This window comes from Anolis carolinensis, unplaced genomic scaffold (genome assembly GCF_035594765.1).
Source record: "Anolis carolinensis isolate JA03-04 unplaced genomic scaffold, rAnoCar3.1.pri scaffold_11, whole genome shotgun sequence".
In the NCBI taxonomy this organism is placed as follows: Eukaryota; Metazoa; Chordata; class Lepidosauria; order Squamata; family Dactyloidae; genus Anolis; species Anolis carolinensis.
The window spans coordinates 14,599,305-14,626,268 of NW_026943822.1; the positions used below are offsets into that span (position 1 = coordinate 14,599,305).

Consider the following 26,964-nt stretch of genomic DNA (forward strand, 5'->3'; position numbering starts at 1 on the left):
GAAGCGACTTGAGAACATACTGCAAGTCGTTTCTAGTGTGAGAGAATTGGCTGTCTACAGAGATGTTGCCCAGGGGACACCGGGATGTGTTACCATCCTGCTGGGAGGCTTCGCTCATGTCCCCACAAGCTAGAGCTGACAAATGGGAGCTCACCCTATTGCGCGGATTCGAACCACCAAACCTGTATTTATTTTTTCTCTATCACGTGTTGTTTTTTCAATGAGGCTAATTGAATAATTAATGCATTTACGCACTGATAACAGGGTGTTAAAGCACTGAGCTGCTGAACTTGCAGACTGAAAGATCGCAGGTTTGAATTCGGAGAGCGGAGTGAGCGCCCGCTGTTAGCTCCAGCTTCTGCCAACCTAGCAGTTTGAAAACATGCAAATGTGAGTAGAACAATAGGTACCAGGCTGTGGTGCAAGCTGGTGAGCAGCCAGCTGTAGCCAGCTGAGACCAATCACTCTGACCAAGAGGTCATGAGTTCGAGGCCAGCTTGGAGCCTGCGTTTTGTCTTTGTCTTTGTTCTATGTCAAGGCATTGAATGTTTGCCTTATATGTGTAATGTGATCCGCCCTGAGTCCCCTTCGGGGTGAGAAGGGCAGAATATAAATACTGTAAATAAATAAATAAATACTGCTCCGGCAGGAATGTAATGGCGCTCCATGCAGTCATGCTGGCCACATGACCTTGGAGGTGTCTACGGACAACGCCGGCTCTTCGGCTTAGAAATGGAGATGAGCACCAACCAACAGAGTCGGACACGACTGGACTTAACATCAGAGGAAACCTTTATCTTATCAATTAGATTCTATTGATATAATTGTATAAATGCATTAATTATGCAATTAGCCTCATCGCAAAAACTACATGTGACAGAGAAAAAATAAACACAGATCTTAATTCAGTGCAAAAAAAAAACTCTATAAGAATGATTTAAAATTATATCTGATGAAAAATACTTACTGGCTTGTGTTACAGTAATCTGAGGCGAATTGTGCAGACTTTACAACAGTCCACTGTAATGTACCATTTGTCATATTATAAAAAGTTAACGTGTTGGGAAAAAAAGACATATTTTTTAAAAAGACGTAAGAATTGATTTAAATTGTGCTACTCTAATTTCTGATTATTACAAAAAGTTTGATTTTGTTGGCTTGTGTAATAAGGTAAAAGGTAATAATATATAATACTCATATTATGCTATACTAATAATATAATATATGCATATAATATTGATAATAATATTATAATGTAAAGGTTTCCCCTGACGTTAAGTCCAGTCATTCTGACTCTGGGGGTTGGTGCTCATCTCTATTTCTAAGCCGAAGAGCCGGCGTTGTCCTTAGACACCTCCAAGGTCACGTGGCCGGCATGACTGCATGGAGTGTCATTACTTTCCCGCTGGAGTGGTACCTATTGATCTACTCACATTGGCATGTTTTCGAACTGCTAGGTTGGCAGAAGCTGGAGCTAACAGCGGGTGCTCACCGGATTCGAACCTGCGAATTGTGTAATAGGCTATCTAAAATTTGCAAGGAGTGATGGAATGAGGAGACCGTAATACATTTAAATGAAGCTTGCTAAGAGGGAAAGAGAATTGAAAGCAAATTGAGAGCACGAGAGCGGAAGGCTTGTTTACTTCCTGGGAGAGAAGCTCAAAGCTACTCTCAGCTATGCAGGGAGGGAATACATTGAAACTCAACTTTACAAAACCAGTTGAACTTTTCCTTTAGACTGGTATTGAGTAGAGACAGTGACATCTTCTGGTCAAGCGAGAGAAATTCCAACATCTAGCTTTCTGTTTTTGCTGGATGTAGATGCGAATGTACTTGTGGAATCAAGACAAGTTGATTGATATAAAGCAGGAATGGGCAGACTTCGGCCCTCCAGGTGTTTTGGACTTCAACTCCCACAATTCCTATGAACCTCATACCCTTTCCTTTCCCCGCTCAGTTGCTTAAGCCTTCCGCTTGATCAGTCCCATCCACTCACCGTCCCATTCAGTTGCGTTTTCCAATAGAGAGAATGTTAAATAGATGAAGAAACCGCTTACCATCCCAAGCATCGAACATGTCAGTGATGAAATAATCAATGAATGATATTTGTGACTTGGGGATACTACAGGTATTTCTGTCGAAAACTGGCATCACAACCGGCAAGCCTTGTCTTTTTTCTTCATCTGTCTGCACAACAAAAAAATCATAGTTTCATATTATTATTGAAGTTGTTGTTGATTGGAATTTTTTACTGCAGTTGACTCAAGGGTATGAATCCTTAACTGGTTCTTATTCACAAAGCCTATAAATTCATGAACGTAGGGCTATCACCACAAATGTGTGGGGATTTGAAAAAGGCACCATGATGTTATGGGTTGACTGCAAAGGCATGTGTCAGCACTTGATTGGTTGAGTCAACCAGGAGCCAGAATTCCGATTGGCTACTGTCTCTGGCTTGCTGCTGAAACTGATTGACTGTATATACTCGAGTATAAGCCTAGTTTTTCAGCCCTTTTTTAAGGACTAAAAAGCCCCCCTCGGCTTATACTCGGGTGAGGATCCTGGTGGGCTTATATTTGGGTCAATTTATACTCAAGAATATATGGTACATTATTATTTTTCTCTATTATTATTGGTATTATTACATTTATTCTTTTACTCTATTATTATTACATTTATTATTGTACTCTGTTATTTTTGCTACTATTACATTTATTTTACTCTATTATTATTATTATTATTATTATTAATAATAATAATAATAATAATACATTTATTATTTCATTCTGATCTTATTATTATTATTACATTTATTATTCTACTCTATTTATTATTACATTTATTATTTTCCTGTATTTATTATTATTATTATTATTATTATTATTACATGTATTTTACTCTATTATTATTAAAAGGATATATAAGCACATTTACATTGAAGAAGATGAGAATAATGATTTAATCAGAGTTGGACAGTTTTATCTTAAATTAGAGCTTGATGTAAATATTCAAAAACATTTAACCTACTGATGCCTCAATTAATGCCATTTTTTGCTATCTATTTTTATTTCTGAAATTTACCACCCTCGGCTTATACTGGAGTCAATGTTTTCCCAGTTTTTTTGTGGTAAAATTAGGTGCCTCGGCTTATATTCGGGTCGGCTTATACTCAAGTATATACGGTAACTACCATTCTGAGAGAGATGAGAGCGCTGACTGGAACCAGTCAGGAAGAAAATGGCTGCCAACTTTCCAAAGCCTGGTTATTTCTAAGTCAATTGAAGCATATTTAAAGACTGTTTAAAAGGACTATTTATTGCCTTTGTTCTCTGTAACAATTCAGAGAGACTGCTGTATATATTGTTGCCCTGTTTGATCTTTTGAACTGAAGTAAAGTTACTGTTATTTGTTACACAAACCTGAGTGACACTTAATTATACTGCTGGGTATATTTTGGTTCAGAAAGAGTGGTAAAGCTTCTGTATATTTATATCTACAACCCACAACAAAATGTACAAGTCGCCAGCCAGGATAGCAGATAATGTGACAACCCCTGCTGGTCCAAAGGGTTGAGCCCCGACATGTTATGATGCATTCTTGTATCTTACTCACTTGTGCAAAATACTCTTCAGAGATGCGTCCTGCCCACTCAACGCACTGTTCCAGAGGCCGACAGGGATTGGAGACGTCAGCGCACTTGATGAGCATCCGCTTGATCAGGATTCGGTTTTCAGGCGAGGTGAGTACATTTTTGATGGAATCGCTGTCTCCATTTGCACCCTCATGAAATGAAAGTGTAGAAGTCTAAATCATTATCATCATAATTGGTTATTTTTATATCTGCCTTTCACACTATAGCAAGCATGGGAAAGCTTTGGCCCTCCAGGTGTTTTGGACTCCAGGTTGTTAGGAAATATAGGAGTTGGAGTCCAAAACACCTGGAGGGGCGAAGTTTGTCCATGCCTGCGCTATAGCATGTATCTACGAGGGCTATCCAGAAAGTAGATTACATTTTGGAATTAAAAATGAACAAAGTATAGGAGAAAACATTTACCATATGCAGTTGAAAGCCAGACCTAAATACCACTTCTCAACATAGTCCCCATTGAAATCTAGGCACTTCTCATAGCGATAAAAGAGTTTGGAAAGTCCTTCTCCACCAAACTTTGCCACTTGGCTTGTGTCCTCAACCAGGCGGGCGTCCCTTGCCGCAGCTGCGCATGTGCATGCACTCAACTTTCCCCCATGCTCGTCCTGGATCGCTCTTCTGTTTTACAAATGCCTGCAAGGAAGGTTATGGCTACCGTTTTTTTGGGACAGGAAAGGCGTGCTTCTTGCAAAACTTTAGAAGAGCAATCCAGGATGAGCATGCGGGAAAGTTGAGCGCATGCACTGGTTGAGGATGCAAGCCAAGCGGCAAAGTTTGGTGGTGGATAAGTGAGACTCTACTGTATCATTTCCTAATTGGTTCTATCATAAAAATATGGGAAAAAAGTTTCCTGCAGCACATCTTGGTCTAGTTTTTTAATGAACCCCTTATTGAGTTTCAACCGATTCAACATACAGTAGAGTCTCACTTATGAAACACTCGCTTATCCAACGTTCTGGATTATCCAACGCATTTTTGTAGTCAATGTTTTCAATACATCATGATATTTTGGTGCTAAATTCATAAATACAGTAATTACTACATAGCATTACTGTGCACTGAACTACTTTTTCTGTCAGATTTGTTGTATAACATGATGTTTTGGTGCTTAATTTGTAAAATTATAACCTAATTTGATGTTTAATACGCTTTTCCTTAATCCCTCCTTATTATCCAACATATTCATTTATCCAACGTTCTGCTGGCCCGTTTATGTTGGATAAGTGAGACTCTACTGTAGTTTGTGGCAGAAACAAAAACAAAGTTTTTCAAGAAAATAACACACAATTAAACAGGAAACAACACTTTCAAACCAGATTTTTTTTTCAAATTTTGTTACATTGTGTTATTTTTCTCTCCTCTCTTTCTCATGTGTGTACGATTAGAAACACTACTATTGATGGGGGCAAGGCAGATGTCCTTGATTAATTAAGCTATCATTCAAAGCTTTGATGCTGCATAGGCTGAATCGAGACATCCAGTCTGGGATCCATGTTCCCATCCCATGCGCAGCTTCCCCATTTGATCATGTTTTACAATGATCCCTCAATGGGATTTCCATTGTTCATCGAGGACCAACTGCTGGGCCAGCCAACGGAATTGGTGCTTCGGCTCTTGTTTCGCTGACTTCAAAATACTTGGAACCAACCCAATTTGGAGCGGAATAAATGCCAAGATCTCAAGGGAAGCTCAAAGGAGCCCTTTGTGAAAATATACAAACAGCCACCTCCTGCACAGAGTTGGATAGAGAACAATAAACTTCGTACCCTCACTACACAAAATATATTACCGTATATACTCGAAGATAATCCGAGCTTTTCAGCCCTTATTTATGAGCTGAAAAAGCCTCCCCCAGCTTATAATTGGGTCAAGGTCAAGCTTACCCTCCCTTTATCAATGTTTTCTTTTCCAAAGCCTCCCTCGCTCTTAACCAAGGGAATGTTTTGTAAAGGGAAAGAAGCCCTTGCAAGTCAGGAAGAAGAATATATATATATATATCCATCAATCTTATAAAAGCATTTTCTCCTGAAATATTTGTTAATCTCTGCTACAGATATATAGGGATTTCCCCCTGCAAGTCTTTGCAATCCCTATGTACCTTTATATTTGTATCGATCTATCTAGATTAATTTTATATATGAATTTCCCCCTCATATGTTTTTGCAAGTCTATGCAAATCCTATAAACATATAGATATCTAGAGATTTCAATGTACCTGTATATCTGTATCCATGTGTATAGATTATTTTATATATGAATTTTCGCCTCACATGTTTGCAAGTCTTTGCAAATCCTATACAGATATAATTACATAGAGAGAGATGCCCAGATAGATATATATGAATATAGATATGTAGGGCTTGCAAATATTGCAGGGGAAATGCACAGACACACACACACACACAGAGATTTCTAGAGAAATATAAACATAAATATATAGGGCTTGCAAATATTGCAGGAGGGAAATGGGGACATAGGGCAGGGTAAAAATGAAGTTGTTGTTATTATTATTATTATTATTATTATTATCATTATTATTATGTTATTGTTAATACCATATTGTTTTTGTTGACCCTACTTTTCCACTTACAGAGCTAGTTTACTGTTTTTCTTTGAAATACAGTAAATATTGAAAAACCTTTAACCTACTGATGCCTCAATATAACTTCCTTGGGATCTATTTTCATTTTGAAATTTACCAGTAGCTGCTGCATTTTCCGCCCTCGGCTTATACTCGAGTCAATAAGTTTCCCCAGTTTTTTGTGGTAAAATTAGGTGCCTCGGCTTATATTAGGGTCAGCTTATACTTGAGTATATACGGTACGTATTAAGGAAGAAATACAGTAGCTGGGATATCAATTTCCAGCCATTTTTGTTGTCGGGAGGAGGTTGTTCAGCAGCACCTTCTTTAAAAATCATAATGAGAAAGGGACTTCTTCTTGGGATGCTGAATTATCAAACCAGCACAAAACCAATTGGAGTTGGCAAGGTGCTTGATGGAAGATGCCAAAGCTCTGTTCTCAACTGTCCCGAATGTTGAAATCATTTCCTTAGCTGCTTGTGAGGGGGAATGTGTGGAAGAAGGAATGATATAAGAGTTCATATCCTTCAAACACAATGGCGGAAGAGGAGAGAGAAGCAAATGTGGTTCAAGGTAAAGGTATAGTCATGTCTGATTCTGGGGGTTGGTGCTCATCTCCAATTCTAAGCCGAAGAGCCGGCGTTGTCCGTAGACACCTCCAAGGTCATGTGGCCACTGGCATGACTGCCTGGAGTGCCGGTACCTTCCCGCCAGAGTGGTACCTATTGATCTACTCACATTTGCATGTTTTCGAACTGCTAGGTTGGCAGGAGCTGGAGCTAACAGCGGGCGCTCAAGCCGCTCCCGGGATTTGAACCTGGCACCTTTCGGTCAGTAAGTTCAGCAGCTCAGCGCTTTAACACACTTCGCCACCGGGGCTCCTTACCACTCAATTCTGGACCAAGGACTACTTCACACACTGATATTTCCATACATACCAGCAAAATATGCTTGACACATACATGTTTTACGTGTGTTTACAAAATGATAACATCTTACATTTACACATGCCACTAGCCATAATTAAAGTGGAGAGAAGAGGAGTGGGTGACACTACGAAGGGGGTGGGACAGAGATCTGCAGGGCCTCCCCAGCAGATCTTAAGGCTCTAAACTTAAGAGATATGTTTGGATTGGTAAGTTGGGCCAGAGCCGTTTAGGGCTTTATAGGCTAAGCCAGCACTTTGAATTGTGCTCGGCAGCAAACTGGTAGTGAGTGGAGCTGATGTAATGGGGGAATGTCTTCTTCCTTTAAGCTGCTCTAGTGAGCAGCCGGGCTCCCACCCGTTAGACTACTTGGAGCTTGTGAACAGTCTTCAAAGGCAACCCCATATAGAGCACATTGCAGTAGTCTATTCAAGATGTTACAAGAGCGTGAACTACCATGGCCAAATCTGGCTTCTCAAAATACAGGCACAGCTGGCAAGGTAAAGGTAAAGGTTTTCCCCTGGCGTTAAGTCCAGTCATGTCTGACTCTGGGGTTTGGTGCTCATCTCCATTTCTAAGCCCAAGAGCCGGCGTTGTCCATAGACACCGCCAAGGTCATGTGGCCATTGGCATGACTGCATGGAGCGCTGTTACCTTCCCGCCAAAGCGGTACCTATTGATCTACTCACATTTGCATGTTTTCGAACTGCTAGGTTGGCAGGAGCTGGAGCTAACAGCGGCCGCTCACGCCGCTCCCAGGGATTGAATCTGGGACATTTCGGTCTCCAGCTCAGTGCTTTAATGCACTTTGCCACCGGGGCTCCTACAACTTTAAATTGTGCAAAAAGCTCCCCTGGCCACCGCCGAGACCCGGGGTTCCAGGCTCAGCTAAGAATCCAGAAGAACTCCTAAACTGCAAACCTCTGCTTTCAGGGGGAGTGTAATCCCGTCTATCCAAGCTGTAACCCTATACTCTGTTCGGCCTTTTTACTGACCAGGAGTACCTTTATCTTGTTTGGATTCAATTTCAATTTGTTCACCTTCATTCAAATCGTCACAGCTACCAAGCACCCGTTCAGGACCTGGGCAGCCTCCTTAGCTGTAGGTGGAAAGGAGTGATAGAGTTGGGCGTCATCTGCGTACAGATGGCATCGAACTCCGAAATTCTGGATGATCTCCCCTAGCTGCTAAGTCACTAGCTTCCGCCTGCAGCTGCTTCTACTTCTTCAAAGGGACTCTTACCCCATTCTCTTCAAGGGCGGCCAGTGGTTTGTTGATGCTGTTGACAAACTTGTTGACATGTTCAAAGTGCTTCGTCATTTCTGTGGCCAGGACCATGTCAATAATGGCTTGGCGGAGGGTTCGATATTCGTTTCTAGGCAAAGAAGGAGTGGAGGAAAGGCTCAGGAGGATGTCTGCGACTGATTGTCTACTATTTGAACTTTGAGGCATTTATCTTTTTTATACTTTAGCCTATTAACTATTTCAGTCTTTTCAGATGCATCCATTAACTCTTTTGAATTTCTCCCATTAACCAATTGATTAAAATGTATCCTGTAAACTTCCAGATAGATTACTCTTTTTTTTGGAAACAATGACACAACATGTGAGAAATTAATAAATAATTGTTGCTATTGGGTAACTGTGAGTTTTCTGGGCTGTATGGCCATGTTCCAGAAGCATTCTCTCCTGATGTTTTGCCCACATCTATGGCAGGCATCTTCTGAGGTTGTGAGGTCTGTTGGAAACTAGGTAAGTGGGGTTTATCTGTCAAGGGTGGGAGAAACAACTCTTTTCTGCTGGAGGCAAGTGTGAATGTTGCAATTGGCCACCTTGATTAGCACTGAATAGCCTTGCAGCGTCAAAGCCTGATTGTAAATAAAGAGTAACACTCAATAAACACGTGAATTCCACACAGGAAACAATCAAGGTCAGCTAACCTCCCAACAAAGAATTACCCCAGACAGGAAGCAACCAAGGCTTTAAAGTTGCATGGCTATTCAATGCTAATCAAGTTTTCCAGTTGTAATATCCACACTCGCCTCAAACAGATCAGAGTTCTTTCTCCCACCCTGGACATTATTTTACAGATATATAAAGCCCACTTGCCTAGTTTCCAACAGACCTCACAACCTCTGAGGATGCCTACCATAGATGTGGGTGAAACGTCAGGAGAGAATGCTTCTGGAGCATGGCCATACAGTCCAGAAAACTCACAGCAACCCAGTGATTCCAGCCATGAAAGCCTTTGACAACAAATTGCTGCTATTCTTTTTGAAAAAAGACAAAAACACTATTCTTAATATTTCCTTGCTTCCATGCCTTGATTATTACAATAGCACTCTGGAAACAAAAGAGATTTAAAACAACAAACACAACAGAGAACAGCTTTTAAAAATGACCTCTGATGATGATTAAATACAGATTTAATTAATTCATTTCTTAACTCATTTTTCAGTTTGTTTCTTAATGTTGGGGAGGTTGAGTAGCATCAAAATCTAGGGACACGCCGTGAAATTGGGTTTTGGAGTAGAAAACAAAGTCCATAACACTATTTTCTTTGACTTTTGGAATTCAGCTTACACTCTTGGGCAAATATTTATCTTTTGGCTTCAACAGTTTGAGTTCTGAGAGATCTGAGCTTTCTGACAGGCCATAGAATCCCAAAATTTGGGATTTAAAAGGGCCATCTAGTCCAACCTCTCCCATGTTAACATATGCATATGGCATACCCATGTGACCACTATCTTTTAAAGAAACACTCACCGCTCCATGTTTTTAAAAATATTGCACTTATCGTCTCGTATCGTGATCTGGAAGGCCAAAGCTGCATGGTGACTTTCCAAGACTGCCGTGTCGTTGTATAAAATGGCAAGCTCGCTGCCTGCGTTGCACAGGAAGGAGTTTGTGCGCCCGGGATGATCCACGTCATGAACAGTGGCAGCAATCAAGGCAGCGACTTCATCGATCGGATCCAGAGTTTGCTGGGGAAAAATGAAGAGAGAGATGTTTACAATATCCAGGGAACAGTTGAAACAAGCCTGTGTGCTTATCCTAGTTCTGGAACGAATGTGAGTATACAGTCATACCTCCACTTTTGTGGGTTTCACGATCACAGGGCGGATCACAAAACACACACATATGGCAAACATTCAATGCCGGTGTCGCACCTCAGACTAGTTCACCTTGCTGTTGACACCAAGCCACACACAAAAAATAGTCTTTTGTAATTTTATTAAGCTAAAGCAGAATATATATAAACAAAGCAGGCAGAAATAAAGATCCCAAAGTAGTTGCAAAAAGAGTCAGTAAATCTTTAGTCAAAAAGCGTGAGTCCATTTTCTAAGAAACGTTAGTCTACTTCAGGGGTCCCCAAACTTTTTAAACAGGGGGCTAGTTCACGGTCTCTCAAACTGTTGGGGGGCTGGACTATAGTTTTTTTTTTTTTTAAAAAAAACTATGAACAAATTCATATGCACACTGCACATATCTTATTTTGAAGAAGAAAAACAAAATGGGAACAAATACAGCCTCAATGTTAATCAGCATCAATAATCATCATCAAAATAATAAAGGGGGTTGGAAGAGACCCCTTGGGCCATTTAGTTCAACCTCTTCTGCCTTTGTGCACCAAAAGCACAAACAAAGCACCCCTGACAGATGGCCACCCACCCTCAATGTTGTTGATAATAATAATAATAAACGCTTGGGAAGCATTCGACTTGTGATGTTGTGATTCGAAATCCAGCATATAGATCTCATTTCCTGTGTTATACTATGTCTTTGTGCCAACAACAACAACAACGAGAGTTGGAAGAGCTCCCTTGTGCTATTTAGTCCAACCCCCTTCTGCTTTTGTGCACCAAAAGCACCCCTTGATAATTAATAATTAGTTAAATAATAATAAAAATGCCATTATAAATAAGCAAAGCTTTGGAAGGCATGCACCAGGTGAAGGAGGAGGAGGGAGCTGCCGCAGCGGGGGCCGGATAAATGGCTTGGATGGGCCGCATGTGGCCCCCGGGCCTTAGTTTGGGGACCCCTGGTCTACTGGGTTGTTGTATGTATTTCAGGCTGTCCACTGTCCATTAGTCCACTGGTTGCAAGGATTCAAGAACAGAAGAATTTCCAGGCAAGAAGACACATCCACTCTGATGAAGCGAGAATTTGCTTTGACAAAGAATTGTCTCTAAACACACACTTTTAAAAGCAACCCAAAAATGCATTTCTCTTTCCTTCAGAGGCCTCCCATTTTCCAGCTAATCTCAGGCTGCGCCTAGGCATTCCTTTCCATTGCAAACGATCTGCTCTAGATAGCAATGGTGCTCCTTGATTGTCAAGGTCAACTAATTCATTATCTTGCACCTGAATAGGAGCCTGAGACAAATCCAGCTCTGTGATGACCCATGGGCCTTGCAGTCCTGCTCAGGACATTGTAGTCCCTGATGAAGATGAGAACTTGGGTTTTTTACCTTCCCAGTCTGAACTGGATTCCTCTCAGCCAGATCTTTCCCAGGCCGATCTGGGGACCTTGCACCTGCAAGAAAGTTGTCTCCCAGAAGTATGTCAAACAACCCCAGAACCTACTTCTCCCGTGTTCTTGCGCCGGGAGTTTTGTAAACAACAGAGAAGTTTGGAATCAGCTTCGCGCAGGAGTGCGAGGATAGCAGCTAAGAATGTTGCCAATTAAGACTGGTTCTCGTGAGAATCTTTAAGGAGTTTAACATCTGGTCTCAGAGTTTAGCTTTCGTTTCTGATTCCCAGAGAACTGCTTTGGTGAGAAAGTTGGACTCTATATAGGTGTTTTGCCCGCGTAGTAACTTCGCGGAGTCAATTCGTCAGCCTACGGAGCGAGTTGTGTCTGGACAGCGCGCTCCGATTCAAGCCTCGCTCCTGATCAAGCCTTGCCTTGTTATCCAGCCTTCGCCTTGCTTCCCAGCCTTTGTTTACCTGCGGACCTTGCCTTGTTTCCCAGGATCAATCCTTGCCTTGTTTCACGGATTTTACCAAGTTATTCCACGGACCTTGTTCTTGTTCTTAGTTACCTTGTTCCACGTTCAAGCCTTGTTTCAAGTATCAAGTTATTTCCTAGCCTTGCTCAAGTTTTATGGACTAAAGGACCTTGTCATCTCCCCTCACTTTGCTTGGCAAAGTGAGTGTTTCGGTTATTGGATTACAACTTTGGACCTTAATATTTCTTATTTGACATTGCTTTTTTGGGCTAATTCTGACCTTTCCTGAAAGGTCTAATTCTGGACTATTTTCTACACTTGTTTTTATTAACTTTATATATTCCTTCAATAAAGATATTAGATAGATTCTGGCCTCGGTGTATGGTTATTGGTGCTCTGCAGCCTGGGTCGTGACAGTTTGACTCCGCCGCCCTAAGCACCAATTAACCTCGGCCAGAATGTCCACCGGAGTCGTACCTGGGCCGAGCGGCCAGCCGATTACCTACACCATCGACAAGGAAGAGGTGGATCGCATCCGCGACAGACTCAACGCCCAGGATGGAGAAATAAAGGGCTTGCGGGAGCGCGGAGTCCGCCTCCCGGCCATGGCGTTGCCCACCAAGTTTACTGGGGAAGCTTCTAAGGTTCATGTCTTCCGTCGCCAATGTCAAGCTTATCTAGAGGCCCGAGATGCCGAGTTTCCCCAAGAAGACATCAAAGTGGCGTGGGTTTACAGTCTTCTAGACGGGCCAGCGGCCAATTGGGCGACGGCACTGTACGATCAAGCCTCTCCACACCTAAGGTCAGCGCAACACTTCTTGGACCACCTCAAGGAGACTTGGGGAATCGAGGACAATTTGGAGGCAGCCGGTCACAAACTCCGTCGCCTTTTCCAAGGAGACAGACCTATGTCTCAGTATATAGCCGAGTTCCGAGTGCTGGCCCACAACACCGGCTGGAACGATGTAGCCCTCAGAGGACAATTCCGGGAGGGTCTCAACATTGAAATGCTGGAAGAAATCTCCAAGGTGGACCCTCCCCAGACCCTCGAGGCACTCATTGATCAATGTTTACGGGCTGAAGTCATGATTGCCAACAGGAAACAGTGGGTTCGAGGCCAGGGCAGTAGAGCCGGGGCAAAACCCCCCGCTCCCGCCAGCGTTCAGCCACGACCAGTGTGGAGACCCCCACCGCCAACCCCATACCCCAGAGGAGGCGAGGAGGTGCCGATGCAGTTGGGCAATGTGCGTCCCAGACTAGATGCCGCCGAGAAGGCCCGTCGTCAACGCTTAAACCTCTGCTGGTACTGCGGGAACGGGGGCCACTTCGCCAGAGAGTGCCCAGCCAAAGGGAAGCCGGCCGCCCGTCTTGCGGCGGCGTCCTCCACGGAGACGAAGGCGTCTGAGCCGACTGGCACACAGCCGGCGGGGGAAGCCAACGACCGGGTGTAGAGAGGCTCGCCAACCCGGTCAAAAAATCCATCCAAGAGCCGCCAACCGGGGTCCTGTTCCTTCTCGTGGTCACTTTATGGTCAGCAAAAAGGGGACCCGTCATGATCCACGCTATGATAGACTCTGGAGCTACCAACAATTTCATCGATAGAGAGTATGCCGACTCTCTGGGATTACAATATCATGATTTCAAGAATGCCCGTGTGGTGCAGGCCATAGACGGCCGCCCCCTCAAGACGGGCCCCGTAAGTCAGTGGTCGGAACCCACCAGGATGTGGATAAGGGAACATATGGAAGAGATTTCCTTCTTTGTTACCGAGGTTCCCCATTTTCCTGTGATTTTGGGAATTCCATGGCTGACTCTCCACGACCCTAACATCTCCTGGTCCAACAGAGAACTGCAGTTTGCTTCACCGTACTGCCAAAACCATTGCCTCGTAGCCAAGGTATGTCATGCCACAGACACCGAGCCCATCATCACCTTGCCAAAGAAGTACTCCGAGTATTGGGATGTATTCAATGAGAAAGAAGCCGAAAAATTACCCCCACATAGACCTTATGACTGTGCCATTGACTTGGTGGAGGGGGCCCCGATTCCGCGAGGGCATCTCTACTCCCTGACTGAACCAGAGCAAGAAGCTCTCAGGGAATTCCTAGAGACAAACCTTCGCAAGGGATTCATCAGACCCTCTCAATCCCCAGCCGCCTCCCCAGTGATGTTTGTGAAGAAGAAGTCAGGGGAACTACGCTTGGTGGTGGACTACAGAGCATTGAACAATATCACCAAGCGGAACAGCTATCCCCTGCCCTTAATCTCGGATCTACTGGATCGGCTTCGAGGAGCCAAGGTTTACACCAAGCTGGATCTTCGGGGGGCTTACAACTTAGTTCGCATCAGGGAAGGGGACGAGTGGAAGACCGCCTTCCAGACCAAATTCGGATTATTCGAGTCCCGAGTTATGAATTTCGGTTTATGCGGAGCTCCCGCAACGTTCCAGCATTTTGTCAATGACATTTTTCAGGACTATCTAGACAGGTTCTTGATAATTTACCTGGACGATTTTTTGGTGTTTTCTAGATCACAATCAGAACATGAGAACCACGTCAAAATGGTGTTACAACGATTGCGGGATCATGGACTTTATGCCAAGCTGGAAAAATGCGCCTTTGATCTACAAGAGGTAGATTTCCTTGGTTACCGCATCTCGCCTCTAGGGCTTTCCATGGATCCAGCCAAGGTTTCAGCAGTATTGGAATGGCGGGCGCCAACAAACAAGAAAGAGGTGCAGCGTTTCTTGGGGTTCGCGAACTATTACCGCAAGTTCATTCCAGATTTTGCCCGCTGGTCCGACCCCATCACTAGCTGCATCCGTGGAAAACAGCCTTTCCGCTGGACTGATCAAGCAGAGAAAGGGTTCCAGCAACTAAAGAAACTATTCACCTCCCAGCCAATTCTACAGCACCCAAATCCTGGAACCCCTTTTGTTGTGCAAGCGGACGCCTCTGATGTGGCAATTGGGGCTGTACTCTTACAACCGGTGGGAGATCACCTCCATCCCTGTGCCTTTTACTCTCGTCAACTAACCACACCAGAGAGAAATTACACCATTTGGGAAAAAGAACTACTGGCCATAAAGGCAGCCTTTGAAACTTGGAGACATTGGCTAGAAGGGGCCAAATTTCCCATTGAAGTCCACACTGATCATCGTAATCTAGAACATCTAAGAACTGCCCGCAAACTAAATCAGAGGCAGCAACGTTGGGCTTTATTCTTTGAACGTTTCAACTTCCAGATCCATTATGTGACCCCAGCCCAAACCAAGCAAGCAGACGCCCTGTCACGTAAACCGGAATACGCTGCAGGACGCAAGGAGACCTTAGAATCCCAACTGCTACAACCCGAGAACTTTGCCACGCTCACGGTGGGGAACACCAAATCCATTCCCATTGGTTCAACTTCCCCTACTCCAGGACCCATCTGTGCTCAAGAAATCAGGGCTAGTCAGCAAGCAGATGCCTGGGCGCAGGACCAACTTCGCCAAGGTCTGCATTTTCCCTTTTCGCTTAAAGATGGACTGCTATGCTATAGAAATCATGTTTATATCCCACCCGGACCGGGCAGGGAGAAAGCGCTTCGTCTGTGTCATGACTGCAAACCAGCAGGGCATTTCGGACTATTTAAAACCATGCATTTGATCCTAAGGGATTTTTGGTGGCCCAAGATCCGCAAAGATGTGGAAAAATATGTCAACACCTGCCCAGTATGCCAGCGCTCTAAGATAAGAAGGGAGAAGCCCTCAGGGCTTCTGCATCCCCTTCCTACCCCATCTCGGCCATGGGAAATAATTTCTGCGGATTTCATCACTGACCTACCACCTTCCTGTGGATTCACCACGATCCTAGTGGTGGTGGACCTTTTCACCAAGTTAGCCCATTTCATTCCCTGTGAAGGTCTTCCCACGGCCAAAGAGACTGCGGATCTATTCCTTCAACATGTTTTCAGACTACATGGATTGCCCAAGAGTTTAGTCACAGACCGTGGATCTCAATTCACCTCTCGTTTTTGGAAGGCACTACAAAAACTATTGGGCATAGACTCTCGCTTATCTTCAGCTCATCATCCCCAAACAGATGGGCAAACGGAGCGCACCAATGCCACTTTGGAGCAGTATCTTCGCTGTTATGTAAACTATCAACAGGACAATTGGGCTTCTCTGTTACCACTGTCTGAGTTTGCCTACAACAATGGAGTTCAAGCTTCTACAAAAGAAACGCCGTTCTTTGCAAACTACGGCTTCCATCCACGTTTCTTCCCCCCTGTCATTGAAACTTCAGAAGTTCCCGCAGCTGAGGATTGGCTGCAGGAACTCACAGCGGTGCAACAACTTTTGCTCCAGCAACTGGGCCAAGCCAAGGAGGACTATAAACGCCACGCTGACAAACATCGCCAGCCGGGCCCCGAAATCAAGGTAGGAGATCGGGTTTTTCTGTCCACTCGCTTTCTGCCCTCCCACCGCCCTTGCCGGAAGTTAGATGCCCGTTTCATTGGTCCCTATCCAGTGGTGGCGCAATTAAACCCAGTGACTTTCAAACTCCAACTTCCGCGTTCAATGCGCATTCACCCAGTGTTTCACCGCTCCCTGCTCCTTCCGGCGGATGGTGTGCGTCCTGATACAGACCAACCGGCCCCCCCTCCTGTTTTGATGAATGGGGAGGAGGAGTTCGAGGTTGAGGACATTTTGGATTCTCGCTTTCATCGCCGCCGCCTACAATATCTCATTGACTGGGTGGGTTTTGGCCCTGAGGAACGCTCTTGGGAAGACGCCTCCACAGTCCATGCTCCTGATCTAACCCGCCGCTTTCATCAGACCTATCCCGCCAAGCCGCGACCTCGCGCCTCGGGGAGAGAGTCCCAGTTTGGGAGGGGGCTTGAGGAGGGGGATAGTGTGATGACCCATGGGCCTTGCAGTCCTGCTCAGGACATTGTAGTCCCTGATGAAGATGAGAACTTGGGTTTTTTACCTTCCCAGTCTGAACTGGATTCCTCTCAGCCAGATCTTTCCCAGGCCGATCTGGGGACCTTGCACCTGCAAGAAAGTTGTCTCCCAGAAGTATGTCAAACAACCCCAGAACCTACTTCTCCCGTGTTCTTGCGCCGGGAGTTTTGTAAACAACAGAGAAGTTTGGAATCAGCTTCGCGCAGGAGTGCGAGGATAGCAGCTAAGAATGTTGCCAATTAAGACTGGTTCTCGTGAGAATCTTTAAGGAGTTTAACATCTGGTCTCAGAGTTTAGCTTTCGTTTCTGATTCCCAGAGAACTGCTTTGGTGAGAAAGTTGGACTCTATATAGGTGTTTTGCCCGCGTAGTAACTTCGCGGAGTCAATTCGTCAGCCTACGGAGCGAGTTGTGTCTGGACAGCGCGCTCCGATTCAAGCCTCGCTCCTGATCAAGCCTTGCCTTGTTATCCAGCCTTCGCCTTGCTTCCCAGCCTTTGTTTACCTGCGGACCTTGCCTTGTTTCCCAGGATCAATCCTTGCCTTGTTTCACGGATTTTACCAAGTTATTCCACGGACCTTGTTCTTGTTCTTAGTTACCTTGTTCCACGTTCAAGCCTTGTTTCAAGTATCAAGTTATTTCCTAGCCTTGCTCAAGTTTTATGGACTAAAGGACCTTGTCATCTCCCCTCACTTTGCTTGGCAAAGTGAGTGTTTCGGTTATTGGATTACAACTTTGGACCTTAATATTTCTTATTTGACATTGCTTTTTTGGGCTAATTCTGACCTTTCCTGAAAGGTCTAATTCTGGACTATTTTCTACACTTGTTTTTATTAACTTTATATATTCCTTCAATAAAGATATTAGATAGATTCTGGCCTCGGTGTATGGTTATTGGTGCTCTGCAGCCTGGGTCGTGACAAGCTCATTATTTCCCATGGGAATGTCTCCCTGGTTGTTATCTATGACAGGCTGGTTCAGGAGTTCATCCACAGGCTGCGCTTCTTGCCCTTCTGAACCAGCCTGTATAACTCCATGATTTCTCAGCCCCATGAAATCATCCTGGAATTCATCTTGCATCCCATCCTCTGGCTCCTGCATCTGAAACCCAAAATCCCCTTCCTCATCCTCACTCTGGTTCTGCTGCTGAGTCACAACAGCCGGTTATAACAATGACAAGACAGACAACAGATAGACGTATACAGTGTTTCCTCACTTATCGCTGGGGTTAGGTTCCAGGACCACCCGCAGTAAGTGAAAATCCGCGAAGTAGGGACACTATATTTATTTTAATATTTATACATTATTTTAGTAGGTATACACTATTTTAAGTCTTTATCAACCACTTGTGTGTTGATAAATCACCTCCTTCTCCTTCTGTTGCCACTTAGGTTCCTTTTCTCTCCCTTTGGCTTCTCCTCCTCCCTTTCTTAGGCTGTAAATTGTAATTTTTTATGACTTATAACAGTCTTTTAGAGTTTATTGAAAAATCGCAAAACAGCAAATCCGCGAAAAGTGAACCGCGAAGTAGTGAGGGAACACTGAATATAGACTTTCTCATCTTTCGGCATCTTTGGAGGCTGTGCTCAGTTCCGGCCACCGGGGGTGCTGTCACTCCATCTCCCTCGTAAACTTCCCCCTTTTCTGATTCTCCCCGCTTTAATGCAGTTCCTATTTATCTACTCACATTTATTTTCAAACTGCTATGTAAGCAGAAGCTTGGCTAAAAGTCAGGAGCTCACCCTGACCCAGGCTTTGAACTGTCAACCTTCCGGTTGGCAAGATTTATTGCAGCCTGCATTCTCTTTTTGAAGCAAGTGTAAATGTTGCCATTGACAAGTTTGCAACATGTACATTTGCTTCAAAAAGATAATTTTACTTCTGTTTTTATGTGTTACGGTGCTTGTATGTGCTTCTGAAAGCTGCCCTGAGTCCTTCTGGGAGATGGTGGCAAGGTATAAATAAAGTTGTTGTTAATATTATTAATTAATTAATTAATTACAGTATTTATATTCTGCCCTTCTCACCCCGAAGGGGACTCAGGGCAGATCACATTGTACACATATAAGGCAAACATTCAATGCCATATAACATAGAACAGATACAGAGACAGACGCAGAGGCAATTTAAACCTTCTCCAGTTTCCAGCTTCCAGTGGGTATGCTTGATTCCGGCCACGGAGGAAGCAGCTGCTTCATCATCCACTGCGACAGCACTTCCTCATTCCAACGGCGGCTGGATGATTTTTTTATGGTGTCGTAAATTAGCCTCCCCACATATAAGTGGTACCTAAATTTCCTACTTGATAGATGCAACTATCTTTCGGGTTGCTTAGGTCAGCAACGAGCAGGGGCTATATTTTTTTTATTTTAATTGTCGGGTACTCACCCCGACACGAGCTGGCCTCAAACTCATGACCTCTTGGTCAGAGTGATTTATTGCAGCTGGCTGCTAACCAGCCTATGGACCCTTTCTTCCAGATCCTTTGGGCAGATGCACACTTACTTTTACCCTTTCTTTAGAAAGGAAATAGGCTGTAGCATGTAGGACGTCAGCCGAGTGGGTCGAGTTGTGATAGGCATTGGACGAGTGATAGTTGGCTTCGATGACTTGGAGCCATGCCCGCAGAGTCGACTCCGAGCAATTAAGGAATTCGCAGAGCTGGAAACGGGCAAACATTTTGAGACCGAGGTAAACTAAAGGCCTGGAGAGAATTGAGGAAAAAAACAGTTCATTTACTCCTTCCCAATTCTGTAGCAAAATAAAAACAATATCTTGCAGACATCTATCACAGTTACTGATTTAGATTGAATTGGATCTGGATTTTAGCATCTGAGGTCCCTTACAAATGCAATAAAGGAGCAACACAGAATGGAGTGGAGAGTCAAATTGGATGGAGAGTCAAACCGAGGAACTCTCTGCCAGTGGAAATTGGATCAGCATCCAACTAATTGTTTTAATGTGTTGTCAAAGGCTTTCATGGCCAGAATGACTGAGTTGTGCATTTTCTGGGCTGTAAGACCATGTTTCAGAAGCATTCTCTCCTGACGTTTCACCCACATCTATGGCAGGTAGGCTGTGAGGTCTATTGGAAACTATGCAAGTGGGGTTTATATATCTGTGGAATATAAATGTCTTGTCTGTTCCCCCAGGATCCCCCCTGGCAGGAAGCAGCCAGGCTTTGAATCTACAAGGCCATTAAATGCTCTTCAACGTGGCCAATTGCAGCTTCAAAGCCTGATTGCTTCCTGCCTGGGGGGAATCCTTTGTTGGGTGATGTTAACTGGCTTTGATTGTATATTGTCTGGAATTCCCCTGTCTTCTGAGTGTTGTTCTTTATTCACTGCCCTGTTTAATACTGGTAGCCAACAAAGGATTCCCCTAGGCAGGAAGCAGCCAGGCTTTGCAGTGGCAAGGCCATTAAATGCTAATCAAGGTGGCCAATTGCAACTTTCACACTTGCCTCAAACAGACAAGGTGTCTCCCACCCTGGACATTCCACAGATATATGTGGAATATACGTATAAACCCCACTTGCCTAGTTTCTAACAGACCTCACAACCTCTGAGGATGCCTGCCATAGATGTGGGCAAAACGTCAGGAGAGAATGCTTCTGGAACATGACCATACAGCCCAGAAAACTCACAGCAACCCAGTGATTCCGGCTACTAAAGCCTGAAGATTTATTTTTCACACCATACAGGACCTTTTACAAATATTGTGACTGTAGCCAAAAATTTAGCCCTGATGCTGAATGTTATGTATAGTTTACCTTTGGTGTTTGCAACCAATAAAGTAGTACAGTAGAGTCTCACTTATCCAACATTCTGGATTATCCAATGCATTTTTGTAGTCAATGTTTTCAATACATCGTGATATTTTGGTGCTAAATTCGTAAATACAGTAATTACTACATAGCATTACTGTGTATTGAACTACTTTTTCTGTCAAATTTGTTGTATAACATGATGTTTTGGTGCTTAATTTGTAAAATCATAACCTAATTTGATGTGTAATAGGCTTTTCCTTAATGCCTCCTTATTATCCAACATATTCGTTTATCCAACATTCTGTTGGCCCGTTTATGTTGGATAAGTGAGACTCTACTGTAATTGTTTTAATGTGTTGTCGAAGGCTTTCATGGCCAGAATTACTGAGTTGTGCATTTTCCGGGGCTGTAAGGCCATGTTTCAGAAGCATTCTCTCCTGACGTTTCACCCACATCTATGGCAGGCAGGTTGTGAGGTCTGTTGGAAACTAGGCAAGTGGGGTTTATATATCTGTGGAAGGGCCAGGGTGGGAGAAACCAATCCATTGCTATCTGCAAAACAGATGCTTGCCAACATTGTTGTTGAGCAGGATGGTGGGGTTCCTACACGATCCCCGTTTTTGTGTCCGATTAATTATTCATGGATTAGAATTACAATTACTGTATTTAAGATTTGCTCATAACAACATTACAAGACATTGTTAACCTCCGGTCATTTGCCCTCATTCAACCCAATCCATTTCGGAAGGAAAAGAACAGAGCGGGGAGGAATATACAACCCGAGCTTTTTGGAGGAAGGCATAAAAATGCAATGCAATTCTATACCGCTTCGCTGCATGATGTTTGTTTTCTTTCTAACAAACCTTTTATGGGTCGCTGCTTCCAATTCAAAAATGTTAAAGTCCCAATGTTCTTCATTCTCCATTGCTTCTGCTATCCTAGGTGGTATGTCATTAAGGGAGATTGGTGAGATTAAACTGCCTGGAACCTGATGAGTTTCTATAAGATACAACAGAGAGTAGGAAAAAAAAGATATTAGAAGCACACTCTAGGACCAGACTCTGTCTGATCTTGGAAGCTTAGCAGGGTCAGCTTTGGTTAGCACTTGTATGGGAGACAGTCAACATATACAACTATATTTCAGAGAAGGGCAATAAGAAGTTAACCTTATTCCTTGCCTGAGAAACCCCTAGGAAATGCATGGAGTTGGTGTCGACATTTACTTACTTACTTTTCCATTTGTATCATACTTCTTAGCATTAATTCAGGGCTCCTCTCTACCCAATGTGATCTTAAATGAATCTATTGCACTTTATCTATTTAAAATTTGTAACTCATAATGTGCACCTTGCTTATCCGCTATTGCAAACTCATTGTTTTTAATTCGATGTTTTAATACCGCATTGTGTTTTTTCGGCTGCTGTGTATATATTATTATTGGTTTTTATTATTATTCTTTGATGTTTCATATTTTATTTTATCATTGTTTTGTATCCGATTTTGCTGTGAGCCGCCCCAAGTCCCCTTCGGGGGAGATGGAGGCGGGATATAAATAAACTTATTATTATTCTTATTATTATTAGCATCTGTTCCTTCACATAATGCCTATCATACCTTTTTACTACAATGGCTTAATAATTTATTAAATAATTTCATTTTTTTTGAGGATCGGAGCAAGCAAGAACACATTCAGGCATGCAATAAAAACTAGAAAGACAAATCAATAGGCTGTTTTTTTGTATTCAGCTTGTCACTTGTATAACTGCTTCTCCAATGCAAGGTGTTGCAGTAATTGCAAGGAATTAATACATATATCCTTTAAAAATAATATTTTAAAAAAAATAATATTTATTAAAACTTTTGATATACACCATTTGTTATACAGCAGATCCATAGTATTCACTATTCAATTTTCAATATTCAATACAATAATATTTCATATTCAATATCCAATAGAATTCTACAATACATTTTTGCATCCACTGTTATTATCACCCATACACACACACACACACACACATATATATACACACACACATATATATATAATATCCCATATTTCCGTGGACCGTGACTAGTTGAAGGACTGGAAAAGAAACTTTACGCCACAAAGAAATGGGTTTTTAATATTTTATTTTAATGTGTTTTAACAGTTTTTTTGGTATTTTAGGGTGATATTTTGGTTGCTAAGTTAATTAGATTGTGCTGTATTGTTGAATGTGTCTATTTCGATGTATTTTCTGTATAGTTTTTTTCCCGGCAATTGAATGTTTGCTTTACATGTTGGAATCCACCCTGAGTCCCTTTGGGGAAATAGGGCGGTATACAAATAAGGTTTATTATTATTTATTATTATTACACTTACGTTTTGCCGCTAATATATATTCATTCCCTGATAATCTTCGCAAGCCATCCTGTTTGAGAATGAGAATCACAAAAATCATAAATGAGAACTTCTTTCTCTTCACTATTCTAACTGAATGAAATAATAATATTATGATCATTTAGTTATATAATGTCATCAATGTGCAAATAAAAACACCAAAAACAGCTGCATCTTGGCAAAGGTATATAATATAAAATACAGTAGAGTCTCACTTATCCAAGCCTTGCTTATCCAAGCCTATTTGTAGTCAATGTTTTCAATACATCATGATATTTTGGTGCTAAATTCGTAAATACAGTAATTACAACATAACATTACTGTGTATAGAACTACTTTTTCTGTCAAATTTGTTGTATAACATGATGTTTTGGTGCTTAATTTGTAAAATCATAACTTAGTTTGATGTTTAATAGGCTTTTCCTTTCCTTAAACCATCCAAGATATTCGCTTATCCAAGCTTCTGCCGGCCTGTTTAGCTTGGATAAGTGAGACTCTACTGTATATGCAAATATACATATACAGAGGGAAGGAATAATACAAAATATACAACTATATAGTACAATTGTAAAATAAATTATCCAGATAAAATCTATATATAAAAGGGTAATGAAATTTCGGCCTAGGACAAAACAACAAAACTACACATCCCAGAAACACTAAACTTGGCAGCACAACCCCTCATCCATGCCTCTACGTTCATATAACAAAAAGAAAAGAAAAATAAAGTCCTAATTAGAGGGAGAGGAATAATTGATTTTATCCCATTGCTGCCAGTTAGAAGGCTAAGCTCCGCCCACTTGGTCTCCTAGCAACCCACTCAGCCCAGGGGACAGGCAGAGTTAGGCCTCACTTAGCCCTCTTCCACACTGCCTATAAAATACAGATTATCTGATTTGAACTGGATTATATGTCAGTGTAGACTCAAGGCCCTTCCACACAGCTATATAACCCATTTATAATGGACTTAATATCAGGGGAAAACCTTTACCCTTGACCTTAACTACCACCAATTCCTCAATACTTTATTTCCCATACCACCATACTTAGCCACAGCAACGCATGGCCGGGCACAGCTAGTATAATATAATACAAAGCAATGTGGCATATTCATATGAGTTGATTTATGAGATGGTTTTCCCCATGAGAACTTCAAATCATCTGGCCTAAATTACTGGGCCCAATTCAAGTCCCTTCAAGTCTAAGATTCTATAGGAAATCCAAAATGAACATTGTGGGATTCTCCTTACCGTCATCAAACCTCCAACAAGGTCGTTCGTATGCGGGTCTTCATCCTTTGTCCCAAGTTGGGGAGAGTACAACTCGGTGGTCCTCAGGATCTCAAGGACTCGGTCTAAAGCCTCAGCGACTGGCATGGGACTACTTTCTTGGGCAGCATTGATAATATTGATTACCTAAGCAGAAGGAAAGAAGAAAATCCATATATCCTAGAGTCTGGTTTTCCCTTCCACAAACACTTCTAGGAACGTGTTGTCGAAGGCTTTCATGGCCGGGATCACCGGGTTGTTGTATATCTTTCGGGCTGTGTGGCCATGTTCCAGAAGTATTCTCTCCTGACGTTTCGCCCACATCTATGGCAGGCATCCTCAGAGCCATACCACACAACCTCTGAGGATGCCTGCCATAGATGTGGGCAAAACGTCAGGGGAGAATACTTCTGGAACATGGCCACACAGCCCGAAAGACATACAACAACTTCTAGGAACATTTTTATGTTGTCATTTAGCATTTTCAGTGGGTCTTTCAGTGGGTCCTAGTTATACACTGGGATAACTAGGTTCTTAAGTGTCATCAAGTCATCTAATCAAGCATGTTTTCTTGTTTAAAAAAGTACAAAAATCCACATTTCATTGAAATGTAAATATACCCTACCACAAAAATGCTATGATTTTTGCTGCTGCCCCTAAAAAAAGGTAAAGGTGACGTGAAGTCTAGTCGTGTCTGACTCTGGGGGTTGGTGCTCATCTCCATTTCTAAGCCGAAGAGCCGGCGTTGTCCGTAGACACCTCCAAGGTCATGTGGCCATTGGCATGACTGAATGGAGCTCCATTAGCTTCCTGCCGGAGCGGTACCTGTGCATGTTTTCGAACTGCTAGGTTGGCAGGAGCTGGGGCTAACAGCGGGCGCTCATTCCGCTCCCCGGATTCGAACCTGCGACCTTTTGGTCCTTTTGGTCCGCAAGTTCAGCAGCTCAGTGCTTTAACACACTGAGCCACCGGAGGCCCCACATTCTATCAAATAGTACCACAAAATATATATAATATTTTTAAAAATATTAGAGGTGTCAAAATATCAATAATACAATTTTTGTTATCTATATTTCTTATGAAAAGAATTAATCTGAAACAGATAGTCGTTTGGTCCAAAACAAAGCATAACCAAGCCTGCCCACCTTTGTAATAGGTGCTTCAATTGTCATGGAATGTATTCTGGCCATCGATGAATGCCTTCTTTGTGAACTGCCTATGAGGAAAAATGAAATGAAATCCATCATCAGGCACGAATAGTTTATGATAGCCTATGCAAATTCACATCATTCTCTTCTTCTTCCATCATCAACATCATTATTATCGTCGTCACCTCCTCTTCCTACCGTTCAACTGTCTGGTCTGTCATAACGGTCACAACATTTGAACTACAGTCAGCTCTATATAGTGGTCTTTCTCCCAACAACTCAATGTATTTTATCCACTCCATTATGCTCTTTGGTGTAAGCTTGTTGGACCTGTCATCATAGATTTAAAAGTTTTCCCCTGACATTAAATCTAGTTGTGTCCGACTCTGGAGGTTGGTGCTCATCTCCATTTCTAAGTCGAAGAGCCTGCGTTACCCGTAGACACCTCCAAGGTCATGTGGCCATTGGCAGGGCTGCATGGAGCACCACCTGCAGAAGCAGTACCTATTGATCTACTCACATTTGCATGTTTTATTTTGGGTTTTTTTTAAAATATATTTTTGATTGAAGTTTTACCTTATAAGATAAATTAACATCAAAAGAGTGAGAACATTTGATTGTATAGAACAGGGGTCCCCAAACTAAGGCCCGGGGGCCGGATGCGGCCCTCCAAGGTCATTTACCTGGCCCCCACCCTCAGTTTTATAATATAATATTTTATATGATTTTTAATAATATAATATATTGTATATACATATAATATTGATAATAATATTATAATGTTATACAATATAATACTAATAATAATACCATATAACAATATTAATTCTATGTTATATATTACATATAATATTACAATATAGTGGTATAGTTCAATATAGTAATATATAATGCTCATATTGTGCTATGCTAATAATATAATATATTGTATGTATATACAGCTGCTCTGAGTCCCCTTCGCGGTGAGAAGGGTGGGATATAAATGTAATACATAAATGTAGTAAATGAATAAATAATTTTGGACTTAGGCTCGCCCAAAGTCTGAAATGACTTGAAGGCACACAACAACAACAATCCTAATTAATTTGACTATCTCATTGTTCAGAAGCAGGCCCACACTTCTGGTAGGTTTATGTTGGTTACAATTGTTTCATTTTTAAATATTGTATTGTTCTTTCATTATTGTTGTTCCATTGCACTACAAATAAGACATGTGCAGTGTGCATAGGAATTTGTTCGTTTTTTTTTTTTCAAATGATAATTCGGCACCTCCACAGTCTGAAGGATTGTGGACCGGCCCTCTGCTTTAAAAGTTTGAGGACCTCTGGTATAGAAAGTAGG

At 42.5% G+C, this 26,964-nt stretch overlaps 1 protein-coding gene across 2 annotated transcripts in view; it reads right to left on the reverse strand.

Annotated features, from left to right (window-relative positions):
* The window catches only part of pde8a (phosphodiesterase 8A), a 161,996-nt gene that overhangs the window by 2,622 nt on the left and 132,410 nt on the right, over nucleotides 1-26,964 (reverse strand). Inside the window, exons 13-21 of one of the 2 annotated variants that reach the window (XM_062963228.1) lie at nucleotides 25,621-25,691; nucleotides 24,458-24,622; nucleotides 23,190-23,238; nucleotides 21,688-21,823; nucleotides 19,561-19,759; nucleotides 9,923-10,140; nucleotides 8,399-8,531; nucleotides 3,613-3,780; nucleotides 2,058-2,187 (exon numbers count right to left, since the gene is read on the reverse strand). In XM_062963228.1, the coding sequence (XP_062819298.1) occupies nucleotides 2,058-2,187; nucleotides 3,613-3,780; nucleotides 8,399-8,531; nucleotides 9,923-10,140; nucleotides 19,561-19,759; nucleotides 21,688-21,823; nucleotides 23,190-23,238; nucleotides 24,458-24,622; nucleotides 25,621-25,691 (1,269 nt within the window). Of the gene's footprint in view, nucleotides 1-2,057; nucleotides 2,188-3,612; nucleotides 3,805-8,398; nucleotides 8,532-9,922; nucleotides 10,141-19,560; nucleotides 19,760-21,687; nucleotides 21,824-23,189; nucleotides 23,239-24,457; nucleotides 24,623-25,620; nucleotides 25,692-26,964 lie in introns of both variants that reach the window. The other variant, XM_062963227.1, reaches the window with a different exon arrangement.